Source organism: Coturnix japonica, chromosome 18 (genome assembly GCF_054131305.1).
Source record: "Coturnix japonica strain WE chromosome 18, WE-NBRP24, whole genome shotgun sequence".
Classification (NCBI taxonomy): domain Eukaryota; kingdom Metazoa; phylum Chordata; class Aves; order Galliformes; family Phasianidae; genus Coturnix; species Coturnix japonica.
Window position 1 is genome coordinate 4156482 of NC_140680.1, and position 26469 is coordinate 4182950.

Consider the following 26469-nt stretch of genomic DNA (forward strand, 5'->3'; position numbering starts at 1 on the left):
CTTTTTTTTTTCTTTTTTCTTTTTTTCTTTCTTTCTTTCTTTCTTTTTTTTTTTTTTTTTTAAGTAAAGTGTATGTAGTGCTGGTGAAAGGTGCTGAATTGGCAGCATTGGAGATGGGTGTCCATTTGTCCAGCCCATGAGAGCTTTGGTGCTCCCTTGCTCTCTCCTCTCAGCACTGACCCCATGCAGGGACAGCTGGCAGCTGTTCTCACTGCCTTGTTCCATAGCTGCCTGTTGCTGCACTGGCACACATGTGGGTGGCTGTTCCCTACCTCCTATCTCATGCTTGGGTGCTGCAGACCTGGGTATGGCAGAGCCTGGAGACACTTTGCTATGAGCTGCTCTAGGTGCTGTGGGGATGCAGCTTTTGCAAACCTGCAGCCTGTGTGTTCCCAGTGTGGGCATCAGACCTGCAGCCCAGGCCAGCAGTCCTGAGCATGAGATGGAGAGTAGGAGCATCCCTGGGTGCCACTCATCTCTCTGCCTTTTAGTGCTTAATTCAGACGTTACACCAAGTGCTTCAGTGCAGACTGATTGTCTTCCTTCCCATTTCCTTTTACCTGACTTGCTAAAGTGCAAACTAACAAGACCAAATCACCCTTATCCATGCCTGACCCAAGCCAGGCCTTACAAATAACACGCCAGAGACACCCAGCATGTCCCCCCACCCCCACCCCAAATGCTGATGCCAGCCTGTGCCAACACTTGGCCAAAGGAAGACCTCTTTGTTCCCCTATATGGGTCCCATCCCACCTCCCCTCCTTCCCCATCCCCAGCTCACCCTGCCAGCCTCCCCAGGGAAGAGAGAGGCTAAGCAGCCTCCTCTATCCTCCCATCCACATTAAAGCTAAATACAGCACCAAAATAGTTACAAAAATAGAGTTTCGGGTCCTTTGGCCCAACTTCACTATTCGTATTACTGCTATGAAATGTCAGAAAATAACAACTGCTCTCTCTGTACACACCTTCCCCCCACCCACCCCTCACTGAGAATATTGCCATTCGCCCATTCCTGTTGTGACAAGGCATCAGTGTGCCCACATTTTAAATAGAACTTATGCTTTAACTCACCCAACGCTTCCATCCCCCCACATTATAAACAAACATGGCAGAACAGGGATTGGAAAACAGAAAGTGCAATTTGAAAAACCCTTCATCGTTTCTAGTGATTCGAATGGTATTTCTGACACCTTGGGACTCAAGTCTTGCCAGGTTGTTTAAAAGGACAGAAGGTACCTGTGACTTCTGATGAAGGCCCTGATGTCCTTGGATTTTTCCATTGGATGCTCTCTGGGGGATGACAGAGAATGTGTCTGCTTTCCTCTATCCATAAGTCATACATTTTGATCGGCAAGCCCGCTACTAAAAGAGTAAATACGTAAAATAAACAACAAGCCACAGCCTCTTTCTTAAGTTTTCCCCATCTATCCAGTTTTCAAAGAGTGAAACCTAGAGAAGCATAGAATGATTTTCCTGCCTTTTCTTTTTCCCCCCTTTTGTCAGGGCTTTTTTTCCCCCACGTGCTTTACTGGTATGGCCTTTCTATAGCAAAAGTCAGATAAAGCGTGATTGTGGACGTTTCTGCACATGGAGTTATGGATCATTCCAGTGACTTGAGAATCTAAGCTGTTAATAGGCTTTTAAAAAAAGGATTTTTTCATCTTTTTTTTTCTTTTTTGATTGTTTTCTTTTGCATTATAATTAAGCATGAATATATAGTAATATATTACAGTGCTTGGATTGCAGCTGGAGCAATCCAAACCTTCCTATGCTGTAAAACTAAACCCTACCCTTGCTCTCCCTGACTCAAGAGCTTGTTTTCTTCTCCCTGTGCCTCTTATCCTTGGTTCACATGATTAAAAGTCCCTCCCAGCCCCCCTCCCCCCTGCTTTTTCTTGTTTGTTTTTTAGTAGATATTGCCACATTCTTAAATTCATGCATTGCTGCATTGCTATTGCACATATATAAAGGATTGCTCTCTCCCTCTCAGCTGCGCTCCTTCCCTCACTGGTTGTGCACATCCTCTCTGCGGACGATCTTGTAGATGATCCAGTAGAAAATGTTGAAGATGAGGAAGGCCATGGGGAAGCCGATGCGTGAGATCTTGTCGATCTTCTTGGCTCGCTGGATGAAGAGCTTTCGCATCTCCTCGGGGGAGCGGGATGGTGGGGGGACAGGGTTGGCTGTGTTGTTGTTGTTGGCACCCTTGACGGAGATGCCATCCTTGGCTTGTAGGCAAGCTGGCCCCATCCCGTAGGCGGTGAAGTTGAACCTGCCTTCACCGGCTTCATCCTCCTGGAACAGATTCAGCATGGGACTCTACTTAAAATGAGATATAGACAGTGCACCCTCGCTATAAGGCTCTCCGCTGACTGCTCCCTGCTCTCTAAGGGCCAAGTACCCCTGTCACATCCCAGCCTCAGCACTGTTGTACAACTCTTGAGGAGATCAGCCTTATAGAGGGGTGCCAGCTGCATGATGCACAGATGCAAATCAGGGGATCCAGGCACCCAGTAGAAGCAGGACTTGCTTCCACCCCATCGGTATCTTTGACATACTTGAATGGTTTAAAATAATGCATTTATTTTTCCAGTTGCATCCCCTGGTTTGCTTCTGTCCCTCCCTCCCTCCCCCCCACTGCCATCAGCACCTTCTTTGCATTGCCCATGGGGTACCAGCCTGCCCAGAAGGAGTGGGCTCCATGTAACTCGTGCAGCTGAAGTGAGGTTTCCTGCATAGTTACATGGATACACAGGTGCCAAGACCTGACCAGGAAAAGACCTCTGCAGGCAGTACACATCCAGCCCTCAGCCCACCTGCCTGCAGGACATCCCTTACCATCAACCCCTCTGGACAGGCCCTCTGCCACAGGCAAGGAACTGACATGCCCTTTCCATGTGCTAATGGTAAGACATGGCTCGCTGTGTTAATTCCAATTATTGAGCAGAGAAAATCCTTTGTTTGCCAATCTAGTGCTTTTTGGTGGATGCCTTGCAGGCTTCTCGGAGCCCTATTTTATTACATACAGAGATGTAATCATAAGGAAAATCAAGTTTGGTTAAGTTAACACAACCAGGGTCAGAAATGCCAGGGTCCTGTCTGTAGGTCACTAGGGCTAATTATTAGACCAATGGCACTAATTAACTTTCACTTTGGCTGATGTGTGCTGTGTCCCCCATCCCAGACTGGTGTCCTAGTGCTGACCTCCTGGCCGCTTCCTTTTGATCTACCATCTCTACAAGCCTTTCTGCCCTGTCCTTTTTCTTTGCAGAGAGTCTTTTCTGGATGGCCCCTGCACCAAGCGGGTAGCTGCATGGGATGGAGGCACTGCGCTGGCTCTGAGGTGGGCAAGCAGAGGGAGGAGAGCACTGGTGTTATCTAAGCAAAACTAAACAAAATCAAGCCTTTTAATTCTTTCTTTCTCTCTCTCTCTTTGGCAAAGTGGCAGGTTGTTGGGCTGTATGACCTATCAGCAGGGCTATTTGTTTCAAGGTTCTTGCTGAGATGATTTCTGCAGTCTTTAGGTAGTTCTTCTGTGCTCTGGTTCTGCTCCATCTGGTTGCTGGTGTCTGAGACAATTCTTAAATGTCTTTGTCTCCTTATAGTGCCTGGTTGGAAATACTGAGGTACTACAAATCAGCATCCAGATGCTCTTGGAGCTGAGTGATCTTGGGGCTGACTGATCCTAGGTTCTGAGCACCATACAATAACGAGAGCTGCTGAGAGCTTATAGACCTCCTCTTAACCATCTGCAGTTTAAAGTGAAACTTGTTGCTGCTGTTCCCTGGTTGCACAAACACAGACGCGCTGACACAAAGACAGCTCACTTTTATCTCCCTTGCCAGTCACTGTGGCTCCCACAAGACCTATCACCCATTAAATATGGACATAGTTCAGGGTTCAGAGAGAACTGTCTAGTCAGAGTTTCTAGTCTAGTTCATGCTCTCCCTCCCAAGAGAAGGAGATAAGAGGTGGAAAGAGCCGGCTGAACCCTGACAACAGCTATTTAGTCATTTGATTTTTATTTTTGTAAAAAGGAAGAAAAATTCTTATGATCCGGTACCTTGAGTCTAATTTTGAGGAAAGTAAGGAAGAAATGTGCCTGGATTCACTTGTGTTAATGCCAGACCGTGACACGTGGTCTGGGCTGTTTTGCTGTGAAGAGAGACCAGTAGGTTCCATTTGGGGCAGATCTAACAAATGCAATTCTTTCTCAGCCAGCACGAACAGTACGGCATCTCATTTGTTTTCAGTCTGGCGTGCCATGCCTGACCCAGGCAGAACTACCCAGACACATCAGGGCTCAGAGACGGAGCAATTAGGCTCTCTGGCAGCTGTACTAATCCATTTCCATATCTGCAGTCAGCTCCCAGTTTTTTGATGAGCCTGCAAACCTTGTTCATTTTGCTTTTTCAAGTGGTTTTTTTTTCATGCTTTGTTCCAATTAAAAGTGCACTGAGATTAGGCAGGGATTGCAATAGCAGCCTTGTGTTCAGTGGAACAACTCTGAGAAATATCTTTTAAAGTCCTCTAACATATCCTTTCCTCCTGATTGTTTTATTAACGGTAGTCTGGAGTGATCTGCTTGAAATAGCATGGCTTCAGAGAGAGAGGATGCTTGAATCTGGATGAAGATACAAAAGTACTGTGAAACAGGCAAGATGAGTGGTTTTAGCTTTGGTTCTATTAAATGGCCTACATCTTCTGACCCAAAGCAGCTGATTGGAGATGGCAGGATATCTACAGATATATGGGCTGTAGAAATTAATAGCTGCTAATGGTCCTATCTTTTACTTCATTTCCCTTGTGTTTGTGCAACACTCTTTACCTCTGGTCCTGGATAGACTAAGGCTGGTGATAAAAATTGATACTGCAATCTGATTGTACCAGTTCATTAAAGACAGTTTTTAATTGATCTTGGTCACCTTTATGTTTCTTTCTAGTTCATCCTTTGGAATGAGATTTTTGCTGCGCAACCTCAGCCCAAAAGCTTGTAGGGTCCAGGCTGCAGGAAGTGCATGTCTATGTGACACGTGCATGCTTGGGTTGGCATCAGTTATAGCAAATGAGCATGGAGCAAGGCTGAGGCTGTGAAGAATGCGTGTTTCTTCCAAGAGGAATTTGCAGTCAGTCTGAGCAGCAGATGCTTTTGCAGTTGCAGATAATAGAGACAAAAGTGGTGTCACTTACCTCCAGGCTAATTGAGACTGAATTATTGGTGGGGGTGCTGTGGCATCCCTTACACCTCCCCACCTGCCTCCCTCCCCAGCTTTCGCTGTGTCTTATGAAGAGGACTCAGAACAGAATGTATCTGTTTTCTAATGAAAACAACAATTTTGGCTTAGACTGCTTGACTAGCTAACAAAAACCAGCTTGCTAGACCCCTGGGGTCAGCAAGCTGTTAGAAGAGATAAAGTTTACTGAGCTTGCCCTGCTTCATGATGCATGGCCTTCCTTACTATCTGACCATATACAGGGGACTTCCCTGGACAGTTGGCCGTGAAGTGATGCTCTGCTGGGAGAGATTCCAACCACGTCCTTCATGCCTTATGTATTACCTTATGATGCCTTCTCTTCCTTCTGAACCTGAGAAGCTCTTTGTGCTGCCGGGACACGAAATTAACAGCAGCATACTCTAGAAGTGCAGAGAACACAAACAGCAAGCACACGGCCATCCAGATGTCAATAGCCTTCACATAAGACACCTATGAGTCAGAAGGAGAGACAGGGGTGTGATAGCTAGTTCATCCAAAAGTCTTTTAACTTCCCATTCTTTCCAGTTGCTCCCGAAGTCTTCAGAAGGATTTGGCCAAGCCATGGTATGTTTGATAACTGCTCTTGGGTACTAAAATCTATGTCATTTAATATGAATGTATTAACAGGTGATTGGAATTTCTTGTGTGTTATCCAGTAGCAATAATTCCACAGTTTACAATTTGGCCATGTCTTCACTGTGATGGTTTACATGCAGGGGAAATAGTAACCCAAACTATCTTTATAAGAGTTAAATTCAGTGCTGTTGTGCAAGTTCCATGATCAAATGAATTAAAGCCAGACTCCAGAATGCATATCCATGTCTGCTTGTTGCAAGTGTTGTAAGGTGCAGAACTCCTGGCTACTGAGACATGAAATGGATCTCAAGATGACTGTTTTCTTTAGGGAAGCTCTACTCCTTACCATGGAAACTAAGTTAAAAGTTTTGTAGGGCTGGAATTTGTTCTACTTGCCCTTAAACTGGAATAGTGCAATGGTAGCAGAACACTTCTGGTGTTGTTCCTTACACATGTGCTGCCCTAGAAAGTAATCATTTTTGCCACTTACCTTGGGCAGTGATGCTCGGGAACCAGAGCTCTGAGTGGTCATAGTGAGCACGGTGGTGATCCCCAGGCCAACACGAGCGGGTGCAGCATCCATATTGATCCAGAAGGAAATCCAGGACAGAATGACAATGAGGAGGCTGGGGATGTACATCTGGATCAAGTAATAACCCATCTGCCGCTCCAGGTGGAAACGAGCCTCTATACAGGTGAATTTGCCTGATAAGGACAGGAGATGCATGGAAGGTTATTGGTAAGGCACTGTGAGCTTCTTGTTCTCAACTCATGTCTGGGTCCTGCCTCACACCGCCTGGAACCAGAATCTCTTTAGAGGAGGAAATTAAACAGCTTTTGACCTGTTCTAAACTACTTACGTACAACATCAATGTAGCAAAGAAAGATTTTGGCAGTATATCATTTTTCATGTAAATTTCACCTGTTCCCTCACTTTAAAGGCAAAGGAAGATGATGGGAGAAAAGGTCCAGATCAAGAACCCTTAAACAGATACAGATGTTACTGGGGACAAGAGCATTTCACAGGTTTGCTTTTTATTGGCTCCTTCTATATATTTTTAGTGGCAACACATCTACGTTTCTATGTTTTATTTCCATGTTTCTGTATCGTACTTACATATTTTATTCTATATAACCTCTAACAAACCTTGCGTCGCCAGATTTTTATCAAACATAGCACATATGTAAATGCACAGTCCTGAGTTCATCCCTGTTTAATCCATGAGTTAAGGTTAAACAGCACTGACCTGTGTTGTAGTGTTTTGTGCAGTATCTCAAGTCTTTTTCTTCTTTTAGGATAAACTGAGGCAATGTCAGCCCATCAGCAACTTGTACAGCTCCTTTTTCTTGCCACTCAAATATTAGATCATTCATTGTGTAGCCAACTATTGAGAGGAGAGAACAGATATCATGTGAAATGCATACTAAACACTCATCTGGAAATGGACACACTTGTAGGAGGGAGCCTGGAGGCAGGGTCTTAACCTGGTGTTTTGGCAATGCTGTGAAGTGTGGGATTTGGGCTGAAACAGAACTGCTTGTGTATATGGTAAAAGCCAGGGTAATGACCTGCTCTGGAGCTGCGGGGATGTTCAATATATTGTCTGCAGTAAGTCATATTTTTCACTTGAAAAAGGGCTTGTTGAGCTGTTATTTTCTCAAACCTGACCTCTTCCTCTGAAAGAAGTTATTCATATCTTTCCCTCCTCTGGGATAAACGTCATGTACAAGGGGCAAATGTTCATCCAGAGAGAAAAACATCCCATCTGCAGCAGATAGTGCTTTCACCTTTCTCCTCCAAACTGAAAGGCCAATGTAAATACAAGCAAGCCAGGCATCTCTTTTGGGACCTTATGAGGTTTAGCTTGTCTAGGAAAAGTTACATGCTGAATGGATTGAAAATCCTTCACAAACCCCTATTGGGATGGGATGAAATGCAGCTAACCCAAGAGTAAGAGTCTCTAATCACTCACTGGCTTGAGGCAGTTTAGAGGTTGGTTCTTGTATCGGTGGCATCTAAATTGGCTGTGCTCTCATCTGTTGTAAGAGTTTCCTGTTTCTAATGGTAAACCTTATTGCTGGCATTGGCTGAAACTGTAGAAGCAGGTGATTTGTGAAGGGGATGCTGACAGAGAAGCAAACAAAGCTGAAAGAGAGCAGCCCCAGGCATGCACAGTGAGCAAGCTTGTCCCAACTGCCCACCCCCCTTTCTCTTCCATACAGGGAGAGTCCAGTGATGACTGAACAGGAAAGGAGTTGTAGATGGGGATGGAGAGGTGTGGGAGGGGGAGAGGAGATGCACATTGTTTCTTCCTGAAAATGGAGAGGTGCACAGAACTCACAGCTTTCTAATTGCATGATGCATGTCTGTACATCCATGGGGAAGTTCTTCAGGTCCATGGGACAGGCCAGAGTCAGCGTGATCCTGAGGAGAGAAGACAGCAAGGGGCAATGAAGTGCAGTTTGTGGTAATGATGAAGGAATGAACCCTCTCAGTTGCCAAATGTTTTATATAGGCTGGTAACTTGTCTGGTGTGGTGGAGGGGAATGGCTGGTTATTCGCTCCATCCCTGCCTGTGCTTTCACATGTGCTGTTAGAAAGCATCAGAAATGCCAAGAATTTGGGTCTGTGAACTAATTCCTGTCAGGGACTGGTGAAATGGCAGGTGCTGTTTCACTGTCTTGGACTGTGCAGAAGATATCAAAGTTTTGCTGCCTCTGCCTTCATTTCTTGCCTCTGGCTCACAGCAGCCTGGATTAGCAGTGAACCCAGACCTCTCCTCTGGATCCAGCATACATTTCTAGAGACTGACACTGTCTGGAAATCTCTGAACAGAACTTTTCTGCATTAGAATAAACAAAGAACTTTGATCAAGATCACAGATTTCTGTGGGAGGAATGAGAGATTTGGGTGTAATTTTCTGCAAGGAAAATTCCCTTTGGAAAGTCAGTGTGACCGTACCTTTCTGAAATCCCCACTGTGCCTCTTGAGACCTCCAGCTTCATCTTCCCACTGGGTGCTGGCTGCATTTCCCATGGTAAGCTGCGATGCTGTCCTGTTCTGCTATCTATCTTCAAAATGTTTGCTTAGTTCAACAAGCTGATATTAAATGATTTCATTCAGATAGCTGGACTCGTGTTATTTGGTTTGGTAATACTGGAAATGTCATTCCCAAAAGCATTTAGATTTTTCAGCTTTTTGTCTCGATGTAGAAATAGCAGAATTTTCTGGAGGATAGGAATTGAATTTTGCTATCAGATGTAGGAGAGACTTAGCAGGAAGGAAAGATATTTTAACCCAAACCTTCATGTTGGAAGAAATTCTCAGCTTGAGTTTAGAGACATGTTATGACAAAAGATGTTGTGGCAGAAGAGGGAACTGACTTGTTCACAACTTCTTTTCATGAAAACAACTGAATTTTCTGTATTTAAACCAATATCTGAGTAGGAAAGAGCCTCCATTAGCCTCTGCCCACATTGTATCTTTGGCAGAGGACTCTACCTCTGGTCAATGAGACATAAGCCTTAAATTATGTCTTTGAATGAGCTCTTTGGGAAGAATTAATATTAAATATCTACCAGACATGAAATGAGTGACTGTGGCTGCAGCAATGTCATAAGATGGGCAGCACACACATGCCAGAGAAGTGTGTTCTGAGTAGGGATCAGGGAGCAAGATCACCAGGGGTGTTTTTGGGTGAACCCAGTACTGAGCTTTGAGTCTGTGAGGCAAAGTCCACCTTCTTCTGAGAGCCCTGACTATTGCAAATAGTCATATTCATGGGAGCCCTCCAGTGGTCTCTTCTCACCACGTTGCTGTGACACTGTTAATGGATGCTCTCCTTTAAGTATTACAGCTCAATTCCCTTTACCCAAAGGCACGCTCAAAGCATCCACTTGTCTATTTTAGGCTCAAACAGCAGGCATGTAGCTCTGCCCTCCCCTATCTTTGTGGAGCTCTCCCCCATTTAGTCAGCTCACCTGATGCTGTAGAGTACATTCCCGTTTCTGGAGATCCTCAGCAGCTTGTTGTCTGTAGTAATCTCATGGAAATGGGCCCCTTTCTCATTTGCAAAGAACAAGTCAGGCTTCCAGATGGAGTCTAGCATAGAAGGGTCCAGGTCCAGGGAGTCATCTGGGTATTCATTGTATGCCAGCCTCGGATCATTCCATTGCTGCCGCAAGAAGATATTCACCCTATAATCCTGCACGGTGCAAACAGGGAGCAGAGAAATTCAATTAGTGCTCAGGGCAGATTAAAAATGCTGAGAAATGGGGAGCGTGTGCCAAAATTGCTCTCAAAACCAAATCCCACCTAGACTTACGTTCCCAAGTTATGGCAAGTATTATTTTGCAGGGAGCCATTGATATTTTTAGCTCTGTAGCTTACAGCTATCTCATAGTATGAGCAGCTGTCTAACTCTGCATCCCTCCATCACAGAACTCGGCTATGTGTGGAGTGTCAGGACCTCTAGTCTGAACTAGAGAATCAATGTTCAGTTGCAGTTGTCGTAAGGGCTGGTAGCAGCAAGGCAACTGTTGCAGAGGACTGAGTGAGAGGGACACTGAAGCCAGCTTCCTTTCAGTGTTGAACCATCCCATATTGTGATTACTTATGATTCCTGCAGTCTTGTTACGAAGAAAAGGCACAGTGACACGGGCAGTCCATGGATGAGAGATGCCCTGTGTGTACACTAATATAAAGGTAACTCAGCTGAACTGATGGCCCTTGATGAGAGTATGAACCTGGGAGGGATGTGCATGGCATCTCCTCTCTTAATCAGGAGTGTTTTGTTTTCCCTCTCTCTGACATTAAAATGCCATAAATGCCACAGATTTTATGGGCTAGCCATCTTTAGCTGTAGCTGGTCCCCCAGCATCACACCAAGTGATTTCTACCTCACAGCCTTGTGTCTTACAGCTCCCCTGAGCTCTCCAGGCCAAGGCTGGCTGCTGAGGTCTGGCTCAGATGTCCTGGATGCTCTTGCAGACAATTAAACTCAGTTTCTGTTCTCCTGGGGTGAACTGTATGTTCCTTTTCTGCTGAATTTTATGAAAGAAAGTGAGCCAACAAATTGAAATGGGGAGAGGACATGCCAGCTATCCGGAGAGGAATGAAAGTGCCATGAACATAAATTAATTGACATTTCTAAGTATAGAGGCAAGCTACAGCTAAAAAGCAGCACATATTAAACCAATTTCACTGCCCTGTCCCAAACTAATAGCTGCTATCATGATTAAGGGCCTCTTCGGTGCCTTTCTCATACTGATGTACTTTGAAGATTTCTATTAAGAGATGGGTAATGGAAGGACTCTGATGTGCTTGCCAGTGTCTAACACCTGCTGCAGGCACTGGGATCTTTCTTTCAGTGAGACAATACTTGGCATCTGTGAGGAGCTTTCTGATGCTGCCATCAGATCTGTTCTTTCCATCTGCAGAACACAAAGCTCTGGATTTGAAGGGTTCATTTGGAGGAGAGTCTGGCTGATGCTGCAGCCTCATGCTCACTCAGCTATGGACCTACAGCCCCTTGTGTGGGAGGATGTGAGTTTTGCAGGTCCTGTCACACTGGAGGGTTGGGAGAGGATTGGTATTGGGTGATTTGCTGCTTTGGACAAGGTAGTTCATAGCTTGTGTTCTGGAACTCTGTTTCAGACCACTTAGTGGCATCTGCATCCTCGGAGAAGAGAAGCTGATAATGACATTAGTGATTGTGACAACAGCAAATGGACCAAGGACTTGATGCTAAAAGGAGCAGACTTCTGAACATGTAAAGAGTTGAAACGCTCTCTCCTTCTGCTGATGTTCCAAATGTCACCTTCATGAGTCCTAGTGGCTCCCTCTGACTTAATTACTCAGCTCTGTCCCCCCCAGATAACGTGCCTTGAGAAAACGTGAATAGCTGCGGACAGCGAGGAACAGAGATCTTAGTGCAATCATGCGGACCTGAAAGAGCAAAACAGCCCTGAATCTCCACTTTGCATGTCATGCAGCAGCTCCTTGAACAACTTGTATACTTTCAATTCTCCCTTTTTTGTGTGTAAAGACCTGCAGCCATTGCAGTCAGGGGAAGTCGGTGTCGCTGACCTAATAGGTAGAAAGCAAAAGGTTGTTTTGCTTATTCAGCTACAAGTAAGCTAGATGCAAGCAGGTCAGCTCTAGATGGGGGTTTATGTCATGTACAACACAAATTAAACTCATGTTTGGAAGCAGCTTCAGCGTGAGTTGCCCAGAAGTGTTCTCAGCCTGATGGAGTGTTGGAAGGGGGGGAAAGGAGCCAATCTCTCCGCAGTGGTCTGCATTACTGCAGGCAGCCTTTGTTGCTGGAGTAAAATCACTGCTTCAGCTGCAAAACTTGCCAAAAGAAAAGGAAAGGGTGAGAAAAGAGGTGCTGTGTGGTTCACTTTGCTACTACAGCAGTCATGAGACTACAGACAACATCTGCAGTGCGTCCTTTGGTTGTGTCCTAAATGGAAACACTCCAGAGGCATGTTGTGAATGTGATAACTGCACAACATCCTTCCAGAGGCTGTTCAGTTATGTGTGTATGTGTATGAAGATCTTTATTCACGTTAGTTTTATTCCACAATCCTGGCCTGGCCATGGAGAATGGTTTTCTCCTATTTTTCCCTAAAGATACATAGCTGAACTGTGCAGCAGGAGGTTGAGCAGCCTCTTAGATTTCTTGCAACCAGGCTTATTTAAACACAATGTGAAAACACACACTGTGACTGCAAACTGGACATGACACTGCCTGAGGAGCCACCATAAGGCATGGAGAGCAAACATGCCATGCCTGAGGCTGCGATGCAGCCATAAGTATGGGCTGTACCAGCCAAAGGATTCTGTGTGTGTAGAGCTTTGTGCCTAGGCACTGCAGTCAAGCTGAGAGGTGATGAGCTGAATAACGCTCATTTTTTGGCTACCTGGAGTTATACAGCATTTCTCCTGGACGCTATTGTTTGAGATCTTACTTAGCATCACCAAGAAGTCCATAGTGTGAGATGGTGCACAGAGCCAGCCAATTTCTGATGTGAACTTTCAAGCAGAAAAGGATTGAACTGGGGATTCAAACTCAGCACACACACACAAACCTTTCTCCATTTCCTTATCACTTGAGCTCCTTGTTTGTGTGCCGATCACATCCAGGCATTGATTACTTCCTGCAGCCTGCTCCTCTGGCTGGCTGGGGAGCAGCAAGTCTGGGTTGTGATGGCATCCAGCTTTGCACTACAGCACAAAGACCTTTTGCTTCCAAGAGGGAAATGCCACAGGGCAGGAAAAAAACAATTGAGGTGATCAAGGTATTCACTTTGACAATGCTGAAATTCTTTGTAGCGGCCTCACAAGGAGCCAAGAAAATGGAAGGTTATTTGAGACCATTCCTTCCCAAGGTACCAGGACCACAGGACCCACTGAGCAGTGTGTGTCAGACTGGGGAAGGGCTATAAGTCAAAGGGAAGGAGGCTGCCAGGGAACCCAAAAGCTTTCAGTCCCTGATTCAGACTGCGTTGTGCTGATGGAAGAAACAAGGCAGAGACCAAACTCTCTCATGTGAATGTCCCATCTGGCTGGCAGAGTGCAGGTCCCGGGGTCTCATGGAGGTAATTCTCTAGAATAGGAGCAAAGACCTTTTTTTCCCTCTTTCTTTCTTTTTTTTTTTTTAATTATGTTTTTATTTTTTCATTACTGACCCCCACCAGGTGCAGGCTGTGGCTGGGTTAATGAGGCCTTGATATCCCCAAGCAGCTGCAGCTGGTTTCAGGTCTGCAGTAGGAGCTGCTCTATGGCTGTGGGAGACTCTGCTGAGGAGGGACTGTTCAATGTGAAAGTAAGTGCCTGATGAGGGGGGGAAAATTGTGTTTTGGTGTTTAATAGGTGCACTTTTTTGTTGTTGGAAGCTTTACTGGGCTTCTCTACTAGGCAGGAGAATCTACCCTTCAGGCTGCAGGTAGCAGCCTATGCTGTGTATGATGGTATATGGAAATGGGAAGCCCTTGGTTTGTCCTGCCTGGTCTATTTCCTGCTTTTAGGTGCTTAGCTTTCATCTCCTATTTCTCCAGTATGCAGAAGCAACATTCAGGGACTGTTTCAAGGGGAAGAGAAGAATATTCCCTTCTTTCCCCCATGCTGCCCCATTACTCTGGCTATAAACTGAGATTCTCTGAGGTTTGCCATATAAGACTTTAATGTCATTTGCTATAGGTTCATCTACTTGTTTGTTAGTAAGTTTATCTTTACTGGCAGAATCCTTGCTATGTACTGCATTAGTGTGTTGTTATAAGGGAACCATAAATGAAGAGCTGGAGGAACATTGCATCTTGTGAAAAATTATTTGAAGTAATATATGTATGTATATAAAATATGGAAGTCCATGAGTAAGCAAATGTACTCTGAAATCAGAAGTTTTGTTTCTATGTATCGTGCCTGAAGAACTGCAGAGCCACTGGCCTGCAGTGCATTAGGGATGTCAGGAAGTAAGGTGCAACTTGGGTGCATGGGGAAACCTTTGTGAATTCTTCATCTCTTCCTGGGCAAAAATCATGCTGATTCCTAAAGCAAAATCCTTTCTTTTATAGCAGTAGCCATCCTGAATTTCAAATTTAGGGATTTAGTATTAAGTTTTGTTCTTCTGCATGCATTGCTGTATTAAAATTCTTACACGTTCTCTTTTTGCTTTCCTTCCCTGGTCCACTCAATGCAACAACGAATTCCAACCACAGAGAGGTTCAAAACACTGCAGGTCTAACACTGAAACTGCAGCAGGCTGTTAAATGCTGTGAAAACCTCTTCATTTTGCATTGGGTGACTTGTTACATACCTGTCATCTCTGGAGGGCTGATAGTTTGATAGGCTGATAGTATGAATGACTGACAGCAGAAAACCAGAGCTCCAAAACCAGTCTTTGTTGCAGGCTTTGTGTGTAGATACTCATGTCTTCTTCTGACCTTGGGGTGGGTGGGTTCTTCATTAAATATATGAACCTTATATTGTATCTGTCATGTTTGCTGCCCTGTGGCTTGTGAGGCTGGAATGAATTGCTCAGCCTATTTTGTGGGATTGGTTGGTTATCTGATTGGGAAGCTCATGTGTAGAGATGTCTCTGGAAAAGTATTTTGCATCTGGACAGTCATGGCCTCTAGCTTTTCCTTTCCTTAAGAGATGCTGGGAGAGCAAATGTGGCCGTGCTGCAGCTGTTTGGAACGTTACATCTGATTTGCTCTTTTTAGATGGGATGACCATGGCATGAAATCAGCAAGGATAAATTTGCATACATTTACCATGTCTGAGGGAGATTGTGCTGATAATTCTGTAGGCTTTTGTCAGCCTTTTTAATAGTATGGGATGGGGAGGAGTTGCCTGGAGCGCTCATTGCAGCTCCTGGCAACCTGAGGTGATGATATCCAAGAATATTTCTCTTTCATTATGTGCGTTCACTGTAGAGGAAATACTCCCTTCTGCCTAAGCCAGCTAGATATCTATGAGCAAAACTGAGCTTCCACAGGAAAAGGGCATCGCTTTGTTCCAAGACTTTTGTTATAGCTGGAAATTTGTTAGATGGGGTGCTCAGATAATCCTAAATTGTTTATTCACTGAAGAACAAGACTCTGTTCCCTGGGTGCTTGGCTTCTGTTTCATTTTTGAATGATGTTTTGGTAGCTTTGCTATAGTTTTCCTACTCTGGTAAGGGCTGGGAGAGAAGTGTTTGTGTTCTTTTTTTTCTTCTTCTTTTAATTTGTTTTTGCTTTTAAAATAAAAGTAAGCTGATAAAGTGGAAGCATCCTTTGTTTGTCATCTGGACTCCCCTGCTGCTGGATGCTCTACTCTAGTAATGCTTTGGGACAGAAGGAGGCTGTCTGGGCCCATCTGGCTTCTGTATTTGGTGGTGTCTTTGCGATAGAAGCACTTAGTCCATTTAGGGAGATGTTTCCAATTGCTTTGTTCCTTTGTCCTTAGAGTTGAATACAGACAAGGTTGATGAGTAAACTGTACGAGCCACAATCTATAAACGTCCCATCAATTATGGGCATCACTGAAAGCTTTTAAGATGGGTCTGCAGTGCTTCAGGGTACTTCCCTTGCTCCAATTCAGGTCTCTTTTGGGGATTTCAATATGGTGGATGACTGTCTCTTATTTTTTCAGTTGTATATATTTTCTCCTCTCCTTGCCACAGTTTCTAGAACTCCATTTCTTGCCTGACTCCTTTAGGACTGTGTTTGGAGCTCTGTGCCTTCTCTTAGTAGGAACTCATGGTCCCCCTTCTGAGGTCTGTAGACTTTGTGTGTTAGATTGTTTGCCTACTAATAGGGAATGTGAGCTCAGATTAGACTGTTATGAGATGGGTTAGTCTTACCGTACTGATTATGACAGGTTATGCTGTTGTACTAGTAGACTTCAGTGACCATGTCAGATGCTTACTTCATTCTCTATTCTGGATTTTTCTCTTCTTTCTCTGTCTTTCATGATGCCTTAAGCTGTGAGGGAACCTTCACCTCCAGCCTCTTTAACTCTCTGCTTGGTGACCTCATGATTTGGAAGATTCAGTCACTATAAACTCAAATACCAACAGTAGTGTTTTGTGTAGGAACTAGAAGTGCCATTACATTTTCAAAGGCTTCTCTAATTACATTTGTGGTGTCTATAAAAATATCTTCCTGAATCTACTAGTGAAGTTACGTAATGATGCAGCACTCCCGGACCTGGATGTAGCCAACATTTGGGTTCCTCATGGCTGTGATTATTTTTCAAACCACAAAGCTGTTCCCTTCCTTGTGACCACTGAAGCAGCCTCCCCTAATTCTACCATTTGTCCCAGTTCAAGTGCTCCACAAAAGGACCTTGCTCCCTTCCCAAAAACATGGGTGGAGAGCTGGCGTTGCCTGTTGGACCTGCTGCAAAGAGGGCCTGGCTTCTTTGCAGGGTAAATCCCAAATTAGCAGATTCCAAAGACTGCACTTACTTGCTGGCTCCTCATTTTTAAATGCTTCAGTACCTGTGTTGTCTGCGTCCTTGTCAGCGTTTACAAGAGAAAACACAGTCCCCAAAGAAGTGCATCATATTAGATTGTGTGCAGTGTTGTGTCAGCCTGACATCTGGACTAGCTTGTCAGAGCTGGCTTGGGTATTTCTAGACAAAGTAATGTGCCCAGAGGGTGCTCTTGGGTTCCCATGGGAATTTCTTTTTACAGAAGATAGAATATGAAATGGGGGGCATCTGGAGAGGATAGCAAGTCCCTGCAGCATGTCTTGGAGGTGAATTGCATTCCTTTCTTGCGCTACTTTATGCTAATTTGATGAATCATCCTTCTTACAGGGATGCTGTGGCATCTTTGTATGACTGCTCCAATGCATCTTGAGGTGTAGGACAGATATATTAATAAACATGTCTCTGTGTCATGTGCTCCGTTTGTTGTCCCTTGTGGGCCTGTCGCTCTTGCAGTCTGTGGGTTTTCCCTGCTGAATTATGAAGAATTGCCTGTAACATCATGGGATGCATCTAATATAACAGCAAACTGGGAACAGAGGTGTATTTCAGTTCTAGTTCTTTCTCTTACTTTGTATACAAATCCATGAGAGCACTTCTCATCTATAAACTCTGACATTCTGCAGCCCACCTATTTCTTTGAGCTTGGACAGAGAGTCATGGCTATTTTATACTCCTGGGACTGAACTCCTCCCACCCAAAGCACTGCCAGAAGAAAAGCATGAAGTGTAGTCTTAGAAGAGACTCATAACTCCATGTGTACATATATATATATATATATATCTGTAGCTGTTGATGTCCTCTGTCTGTGATGTGCATTACAAGTAACTTGTGGAGTGAGGGGGTATGACCCACGTATATGTTGTGTGTATCAGGTCTGTAACATCCTCAGAGAATACAAAGAACACCTGAAACTGGGATCTTGCATTCTTTGTTCAACCCCTTCCTAGATTAAGAATAACTGAAGTGTAATTAAGCACCATATTTCTGGATTATCTTTAATTAGCACAGAGCTAAAGTATTGCACCTCCAGAGCTTTTGTTTGCTGTTCACTGATCATGTCACAACCAATCTTTAATAGTTTTCAGATGGAGCAATTATCTCCTGTTCTCCTGATTCTCTCCTCCCCGTGCCTTGCCAATTAGATCAAGCTTTTAGCCGTGTTCACTAATTTTGCCTGAAGTTGGCCTTAACATGCAAATATTGATTTAAAAGAGGAAAAAAGAATTCTACTAGGCAATGATTTTTCTGATGTCTCCCAGAAAATCCAGATCTAGTGTTTTTCCTGATCTTTGCAATGATGGAATCTGTTGCAGGTTGGATTTGAATCAGATTATTTCATTTAAGAGATTTGAATCAATGTTCTGTGATCTAAATGCCCTTTAATACAAAGCGACTTCAGCTGTCTCTGAGCTTGGAGTCTTGGTCAAGGCTTTAGGAAAGACTTCATCTGTTCCCTTTTTTGGCCTTTACACTTTGCCTGTGCAGTGTTTTCATAGAGTTGCAAATGAACAATGATCTTAACCTATGAGGGATGTGAGGTGGCCAGGAATTTACTCAAACTTCAGGTAAACTTGGGAACACAGAGACATTTTCCTCTGGTCACACTAAAGCAGAGGATGCTGTGTTGGCTGGGATTACAGTGAGGCTGAGCCAGTAGCAGAACAGCTGTGCTGTGATTTTTACTTACCATAGTCGTTTCTGCAATCGAACCAAAGCTGTTGATGAAAATGTTGCAGCTGACATTCACTGGTGGGCCTGCATGACAAATACAGATTGGAACAGCACTTCACTGTGTGCCTATAAGACAAAATATTTCCACTCTGCGATATCAAAGCCTGCTGTGGCCACTGTGGGCCTGAGAGGTGAGATGGGGAATGCTGTCTGGACAACCCAGCTGAGTCTAGCCTTGAATCTGATGGCAGTTTGACGTCAGACAGTGCTCTCGCTTCACCTCTGCCCCACTGTTTGGGTGAGTGTTTATATACCTCTTCCATAAACTGTTTTGATGATAATGAATAGATAACAGCCAGGCAGGACTGCTTTTTAGGTACCTTGGTGTTGGTGTGTGGGTGCTAAGCTCACCTTGAACATAATGGCATTGGGAAGAGACAAGAGATTACTGAAGGGCCCTAGTGTTTAGAGTTCTGTCTTTGTCTTTCCCTCCAAATGTCTGGATTATGACCCTATGATCCTTGTAGACATGGTGCATGATTAGGCAGTATGCCTTAGGGATGAGGTGGGGCAGTGGAGGTTATATCCCATGTGGTAACTGTCATGTTTGCTAATGCTCCCAGCTGGATGGGAGATTGCCAGGATGTGCCAGCAGAAGTTTTCTGGTTGTTCTGTTTTGAGTGAAAGTAATGCCAGGTTTTGTGCTTTGCCTCCCTTGAGTTTTCTTTGCTTTTAGAATGAAGCTTTTAAGGGGCAGTTAAGGGGATTTAAAGGATGAAAACACCATGGTTAGAAAGGGTTTGGGGCATATCAGTCTGTTTGGTGCTGGTATTCATGAATGTGAATTACAGCCTCACCTGGTGAGTCTGAGGACCATGCATTTGGTCCTAGGAGCATCTGAGAGCTGTGAATGCAGCACCTGTGTGTGGGACACCAGTGATTTACCCATATGGCAGGATTTCTGTAGAGCTTTGACGAGGGGAAAGGGTGAAGCAAAAGGGGCTTCCACCCTGGGGGCTGCCCAGGGAGCTGCTGCTGCACTGTGCATGGTGGGGAGAGGTGCATGCACAGGGAGCAGAGGACACCCCAGGGATAAAAGTCCCTGTTTAGCACTGGTTGAATTAATCTTGCATCATCCCTGTGCTCTGCTTCTGGGAAGAAACAGATCTGTGGAAATCACAAGTGGGAATTTTTAGATTCTTCCACCATCCTTTATTGGGATGGTGTCTGCATCTCAAACACTGCCTAGTGGCTCTGCAGCACTGCTTCCCTTCTGAGGCCACATCTGCAGTCTGGCAGCTGCTGTCAGATGAAATACTTCTGGGGAGCAGGAGAGCAGCTTTAACAAGAAGCTTGTGCCCATAATCAGTGCAAACTTCCTCCTGCGTGGAAATGAGTGGTGTGCTTGGAGCTTGGTTTGCTCTTCTGTTTTCATTCCCTCACCTCCTGCTTTGGCCTCATTTAAAACTTAGTGTCCATCCTCTGTAGGACTGAGGGTGCAGCCGTGTTACAGCAATGCTTTTCATGGCTTGGGGTTTTCTTGGTGTGAGTCCCAAGCAATTTGAGCACATTTCTGTCTAACCAGCTCCCATGCAGCCCTTTGCCAGCTCAGCAGCAGCTCCCAGGCTGTGCAATCTGCTCAGCTCCTTCTCCAGATGATTAAATGCAAGCATGGGCTAAAATATCAGATACAAAATGGTGCCTGTTTCTTCTTCCCCTGTTTGCTATCCCTCCTATCCAACTGGCTTGTGGCAGGCCTGCTTTTAATGAGCCTGTAAAATAGTGGTCTGGAGCTAATCAACTCTTCTGCTGGCAGCTTATCCAGCCGCTGCAAGTGAACATCTGACCAGGCTTTAGCACTTGTCTTATGCCTTCCGTAATGCTCAGGAGGAAGAGGATTCTTTGCATCCAGCTTGTGAGCTATAGAAAGTCAACATACATGTGGTTTCCCTTCCTAATGGCCTCAGCATAAGAAAACCACTGAGCTAACACCCTAAATGAATGCATATGCTTCTGCCTCTGATATACACAGGCCAAAATCTTATTTATCCTGATCCTGTGCTGGTGTGCTACAGTGAGTCTGAGTGATCCAACCTACATCTCCTCTGGTGCAACTTGAGGCCATTCTCTCTAGTCCTATTGCTAGTTATATGGGAGAAGGAGCAGACCCCACCTCATCACAGCCTCCTTTTGGGTAGCTGTAGAGAGCTACAGGGTATCCCCTGAGTCTCCTCTAAGACTTCATCATCTGTCTTAGCAAAAAGCCTGGATATTTTCCTTAGTTCTCAAAATGTGAATCCACAACTAAGTTCAGTCTTTGCAGCACTTAAGGAAAATGCAATTTTTTTGTTAATCTTCCTCTCCCCAAAAATCAATCTGATAGGGATCTTTGGTATTATTTTCATTTAGATCTAAGCCATTAAGATGCCCGTATGAGTTATTGATGCTTAATTTTAACGACGTGCTTTGTGAGCTGCAACCCCAAGCTCTGTAAAGCACCTCCTATATGTCCCATATAAATTGGAGCTTGATTTATGTGTGGGAGGCTAAGCCAGCAAAACTGCCCTGTAGGGAAGGTGTAGTTCACAGAAATAAAACTGAAATTAAATTATCTCAAATAAAATTGCAATACAGATGCCTTCAGCAAGATGATAATGTACACATTTCATTAAATATTAAAGTTTAATTTCTTTTCTGTGCATGCATATTTTAGTAATAGGACGGTTTTCAAAGTATTTTTAACTCTTTGTGTTCCAGACAGTGGTTTCTGTTGCCTGGTTGATTACTAGGGCATGTACTTCCCATCCTGCTTTGGGTTTAAACGCCCAGGCTGGGGCTTATTGTTTGAAGCTGGCTGGCAGGTGCTGTCACCATGATTAATGGTTCCTGGCAGTGCTGTGTTAGCACAGCCAGTGACTCCTCTGAAGGAGGAAGGTTTGGTGGTAAGAAACAAAAGAAAATGAAAGAAATGAGCTTTGCAGAGTGCTGTCCTTGAAATCTGGCTGAATTCTTCTGGAGCTGATGGGAGGGATTCCTTCTGGCTCCAGTAGGTGTAAGAAGGGGGAGCATCACAGAAGGTGCTAGTTCCTCTCCTAACCTGCAGGAGGTTCAGGTCACTGCTTGGACTGGCAGGATCCCTCATCTCTTTCTGTGTTGATGTCTAAGTACACCTACTGTATGTAGAGTTGTTAAAAGATTGTTTTCATTCTGAGTGGAAATGAGTTGCCTTTTCAGACATCCACAGGGCGTCTATGTGCCAAATCTCTTGTTATCGTACTTCTTCCGTATCAACATAAAGGTACATCATGTTCCTTATTCAATTAGTGAGGTAATCATGCAGTCTGCAGTCACAAAAATGAAACAAATCCACAAAGGTAGTGTTGTTTTGTTGGTTTTTTTTTCGCATACCTTTGAAATTTGGCCTGATCCTGGCGTCGTATCCTGAAGTCCGCCCCATCAGCTTATCCAAGAAATCAGAAGGAGACATGGGCTTGGGCGCAGATCGTGCTGCTGCTTCAGCTTCTTTGGAAGCTGCCAGGCTGTGTGAGTAGAAAGAAAGAGGAGATTTTAATGCATATCCCATACTGGGGAGATTTGGGGGTCCACAAACAGCGCAGTCAGTATCTTACTCCCATAGTGAGGAAGGATGGGTTACCCACATTGATTCCTAACAAGGCTGGGCTCTGCTAATTTGTTTGCTCAGCCCAAACATCTCTGAGCATAGAATCCCAGCTGCCACCGAAACAGGAGAGAAATCATGAGTAGAGAAAATCCTTTTGTGAGTTTAGGTACAGCTTCTTGGCATGCCACTAAATTACGAATGTGAACTTTGGCACTGAGCTCCACAGGAAAAATACACTCTGAGATTAGCCTTAGGCAGCAATTACTGCTTAATTACACTGCAAATAGCAAGGAGCGTATTTGTTACCCAGTCTAATTTTCTAAAGGCAAGTAGGATTGGAGCAGTCTGGAATTTGAAGCGTAAATGAATGTTGTATGATTTCATATCTCGTGCAGAGCATTTGGGGCCATAGGGGATAGGTGTGTTTGCCTCCTGCTTCCTGGTCAGGTCAGCGTTTGCTGTTGGATACAGAAACACATTCTCTGGACCAGGAATTGTATAGAATCTGATTCTGAAGTTGTGCTTATTTTGGGCTGAGAATGGAAGGGAGTGAAATCTTTTGGGAAGTTACATGGCCTCTAGAGTGGGAAGAAGTTAGTAATTTATCTCTAAGAGGTGGAAATCTTCCCCTCTAGAAGCCTGATGAAGGCTGCCTGTGTGTCTTCAGATTAAATGGGAGCCTGAAGGACCTGCAACGTTGGTGATTTTGGCTTAGGAATTCTCCTGTGCTGAACCAAGTGGCCGCTGGTACTGGATGTCTGTCCTCAGTCTTGCCAGAAAGTTTGACTTCCAAGACAGGAATAGACACTATTCATTTCCTGCCCTGTGTATATATGGCATTTATGCAAACACGGTTCTCTTCCCAGGCTTAAACTGTGTTGCAAAATCATCTGGATTATCAAACAAACAAATAAAACTCCAACTAACCAAACAACAACAAAAACAAGAAGTGACTTGCCAGCTGCTTAAGACAAGATTTGTCTCTGCTTGTGAGTTCAGATGCCTACTGCTGGCTGAAGCCTACAGGAGGTATTGCAATGCACATATGTAATAAGTCAAAGAGCTGCTCTGTAGGAAGCGTGATTTGTTGTTTCATCCTTTTCAGTTCCCAGGGTTTTTTAAGTATAAGAGCTGTTTAGGAACTGCTGTGGCTGAGCAGCTGAGAGGCCTAAGCATGTTTACAGCAGGCACAGGGTATTAAGCTGCATTGTCTTGTAGTCTTCTTGTAGCATGAGAGCATTGGTTTGGGAAGTTTTGTGTTTCCTGAGCTGAAAGCACTGAGGAGTCTGCAGAAGTCAGGCCTGCTGCCTCTTGGTAGCATAGTGCTAAGTACTGACATGAGGTCCACCAGAGGAATTTGGAGATAGTTTCAGTGTGCGGCATTAATGTGACTCAGCTCTCAGACCTGTGTGTACAGTGCCAGTGAGCTGAGGCTCAGGACACAAATGTTATCTAGATGAGCCTTGGCAAAAGCATTTTGAACCAACAAGTTCTAAATCAGGAGTCAGTAGTAATGTGTGTAGCATTGACTCTATTTTCCAGTGTTAGCAGGTGATGAGATGCCAACCCATAAATGCAGGCTGACTTCTTGCAAGTTGCTACTGTTAGGATTCTCTGACCACTACTCTTTTCACTCTTCTCTGCTACGGGGGGGATAAATTCCAGTGAGGGCCTAAAGTTAGGTTATCATTTACCCTTGTGCTTCACAGTTTATTCCCAGACTGAACCTTATCTGAACTTAGCGGCTGCACACTTGTGCTGGGAGTTGGTGTGACAGAGTGGAGATCTAGCTTTTATTGTAGCCACGTGACATTTCTTGTCCCCTATGTCTGCTCTAAGGGCTGATGCAAAGCCCAAATAGTGCATTCCAGGGATAAACAGGGTTGTGGAGTGAGTGATTATTTTCTTTATTTATTAATATATATTTATTTTTTAAGAAGGAAAACAATCTGGTGCAATTGATTTGCAAACATATAGGAGGAAAGCTGGGAGTGGGAGGAGGATCAATACTGGGCTTGAAAGCTGCATTCCAATAGAGTGCCTGCATGGCAATGAGTCCAGAGAAAAGATTTCAATTAAGCAGCAAATGACTTGGTAACCAAAGAGTCCTGCCACTTCAGCAGTGAGATGCCAGATAGTGCAATACACTGATTTCTTCTCATTAACTCCAGGCTGGAGGAATGATGGAAGTGGAAAAAAATGGGGGTAGGGAGCAGACAGAGACAATAACCTTTAAGTGCAAGAAAATAATTAAAACCTGCAGTTCCCCTGGCATTTGTTTAATAATAATTATAAAACAAAAAGATGAGATGGAAGAGCACAGAAAGGGGTGTTCAGCTCTTCTGTAAACTCAGTGTGAGAGCCTATGCTAAATGCGTTGGCATTGCTTCCAATGAACCAGTTTGCTGGTACTTCTTGGGTGCCATTTTCTGATTCTTTCTGCAAGCAGAATTAATTCCATAGGCTCATTTACTGCATGGAAGTATATGTCTAATAAATGTGATGCTGAGGTGAGGGTCGCTCTATTACAGCCTCGCTGCTTTTTGCAGCTTTGTGCCCATCCTGAAGAGCAGTTTCTGTGAGCACCACTGGGGATGTGCTGGAACTGCCAGGAATGGTTTTGTGCCTCCTGGTGTGCATTTTAGGAGCTCTGTTGGCTTGTGTGCGTTGTATCACAGTGATGTAGGAATGATAAGTCCTGAGTTCTGTCCTGTTTGTATCTGTTTACTGAATGTTTTCCTAAAACCATGGTAACAATTTCCCCTTAGATAAGAAAATAAAGGAAGAGGAACTAACCAAATACTTCCAGCAGCAGACAGGTGCATCTACATTCTAAGTCAGCCATAATGATATAAAACAGGCTGGCCCATCCTACCATCATTTATAGGGGTGAGATGTATCTAATGAAGCCCTTTAAATGTTCACTCTGGGTGTGAAAGTTGGGATTTGCAGCTTTACTGTAGCAGCACAGCTCAGACTGCACCCAAAAAGCCTTCAGTTGCTATTCTCCTCCAGATCTGTCCAGGCCAGGTGCTCCCTTGGGAGCTATCTGGGATTCTCTCTGTTTGTTCATATAGAAGCACCATTGGAAGTCCCTCAGGACTGCTCATCTCCTGGCCTGACTCGGTGATTAGGAAATTACTGATGATGAAAGAGAACTGGAACTTGAGGGTGAGTTGTTGTGTTCAGAGAGGAAAAAAAATACTCTCCACATAATTAAAAAAGAGGCAAAATAGAGCAAAAACACAGAGGAAGAAGCTTGCATCAGTGCAGGAGTGTTGCCTGAGCTGAGTGTCTTGGTGCATTTTATCAGCAGCCAGACAGCAGATAATCTTATTTACAGTGGTGCAATCCCTCGTGGATCTGGCTGAGAAAGTGCCATCACACAATCAGCACAGTAACAACAGAAAGGATTGCATCACAGGGACAACGAGCAGGCGTAATGTTTGTGGTCTTAGTGCTGCTGTGTGTGCAGCCCCCAGGAGCTCTTCCCAACAGCAGGCACAGGAGGGGTGGGAGCTGGTGGCTGTACCACTGAGCTGGTTCAGGGCATTGAAGAATTGCATTCCTTAAAATGGAGCAGTCAAGCTCTGCAGGAAAGCTGTTACTGGTTCCTTCCAGCCTACGCAAATGCTGTTTGCTTTGTCTCTCTGCGTTATTGTTTCAGCGGATAATAGATGAAATATTCTTATAAACAGATATTTGGCTTAGAAGGTGGGCCTGCTGCAGTCTGGAAGGTGGTTTTGCTCATCTCTCAGCTTCTCAGTTGACTGTTTCCTCCTTTCCCCCCAACATTTGTATGTCCCTTGTGAAATATTTAAATCTTTTTCTTTTTTTTCCCCCCCACTATGCCCATGGCCGCCCATCTAATTAACTCCGACATCACACATTGCCCTGTTCTGGTTGAATGCTGATAGTGAGAGCTATCAGTTTTATTTATTTATTTTTGCTCTGCAAAGAGGAGAGACCAAGGAATTTAATTAGCACGGGGCCTCTATTCCCCTGTCAAATAATTTAATTGTTAATCTTTAATTCTGAGGGGGGAAAAAAAGCATAAGACTGGCTGGCAGCAAAAGCACAAACTATTGCAAAACAAGTGTTGGCAGAGGAAGTGTATCTCTGAAAAGAGAGGAAGGATTAGATACCTATGAGGGTAAGTGGTGCAATATCAGTGGCTCAGGAGCAGCACTGGCTTTATCGCTCTGGTTGGGCTCTCTGCAGGTTGATGGAATGGTAGATACCAGATTGTTTACCCTGAACTCCAGCTCATTTCTCACATCTTGCACTTGCCTCTGGCTTAGAACCTTCAGGACACAACATGGCTCTCGTAGGCTTGCATCTCCAGCTATTGCAGATCT

At 44.5% G+C, this 26469-nt stretch overlaps 1 protein-coding gene across 2 annotated transcripts in view; it reads right to left on the minus strand.

The window, feature by feature from the left end:
- Positions 1-1031: 1031 nt before the first annotated feature.
- Positions 1032-26469, minus strand: part of GLRA1 (glycine receptor alpha 1) — a 38576-nt gene continuing 13138 nt past the window's right edge. Inside the window, exons 2-9 of one of the 2 annotated variants that reach the window (XM_015875915.3) lie at positions 21898-22028; positions 18506-18573; positions 9813-10036; positions 8174-8256; positions 7079-7216; positions 6322-6536; positions 5559-5705; positions 1032-2319 (exon numbers count right to left, since the gene is read on the minus strand). In XM_015875915.3, the coding sequence (XP_015731401.2) occupies positions 2005-2319; positions 5559-5705; positions 6322-6536; positions 7079-7216; positions 8174-8256; positions 9813-10036; positions 18506-18573; positions 21898-22028 (1321 nt within the window). In that variant the 3' untranslated portion in view covers positions 1032-2004. The remainder of the gene's footprint in view (positions 2320-5558; positions 5706-6321; positions 6537-7078; positions 7217-8173; positions 8257-9812; positions 10037-18505; positions 18574-21897; positions 22029-26469) is intronic. The other variant, XM_015875916.3, reaches the window with a different exon arrangement.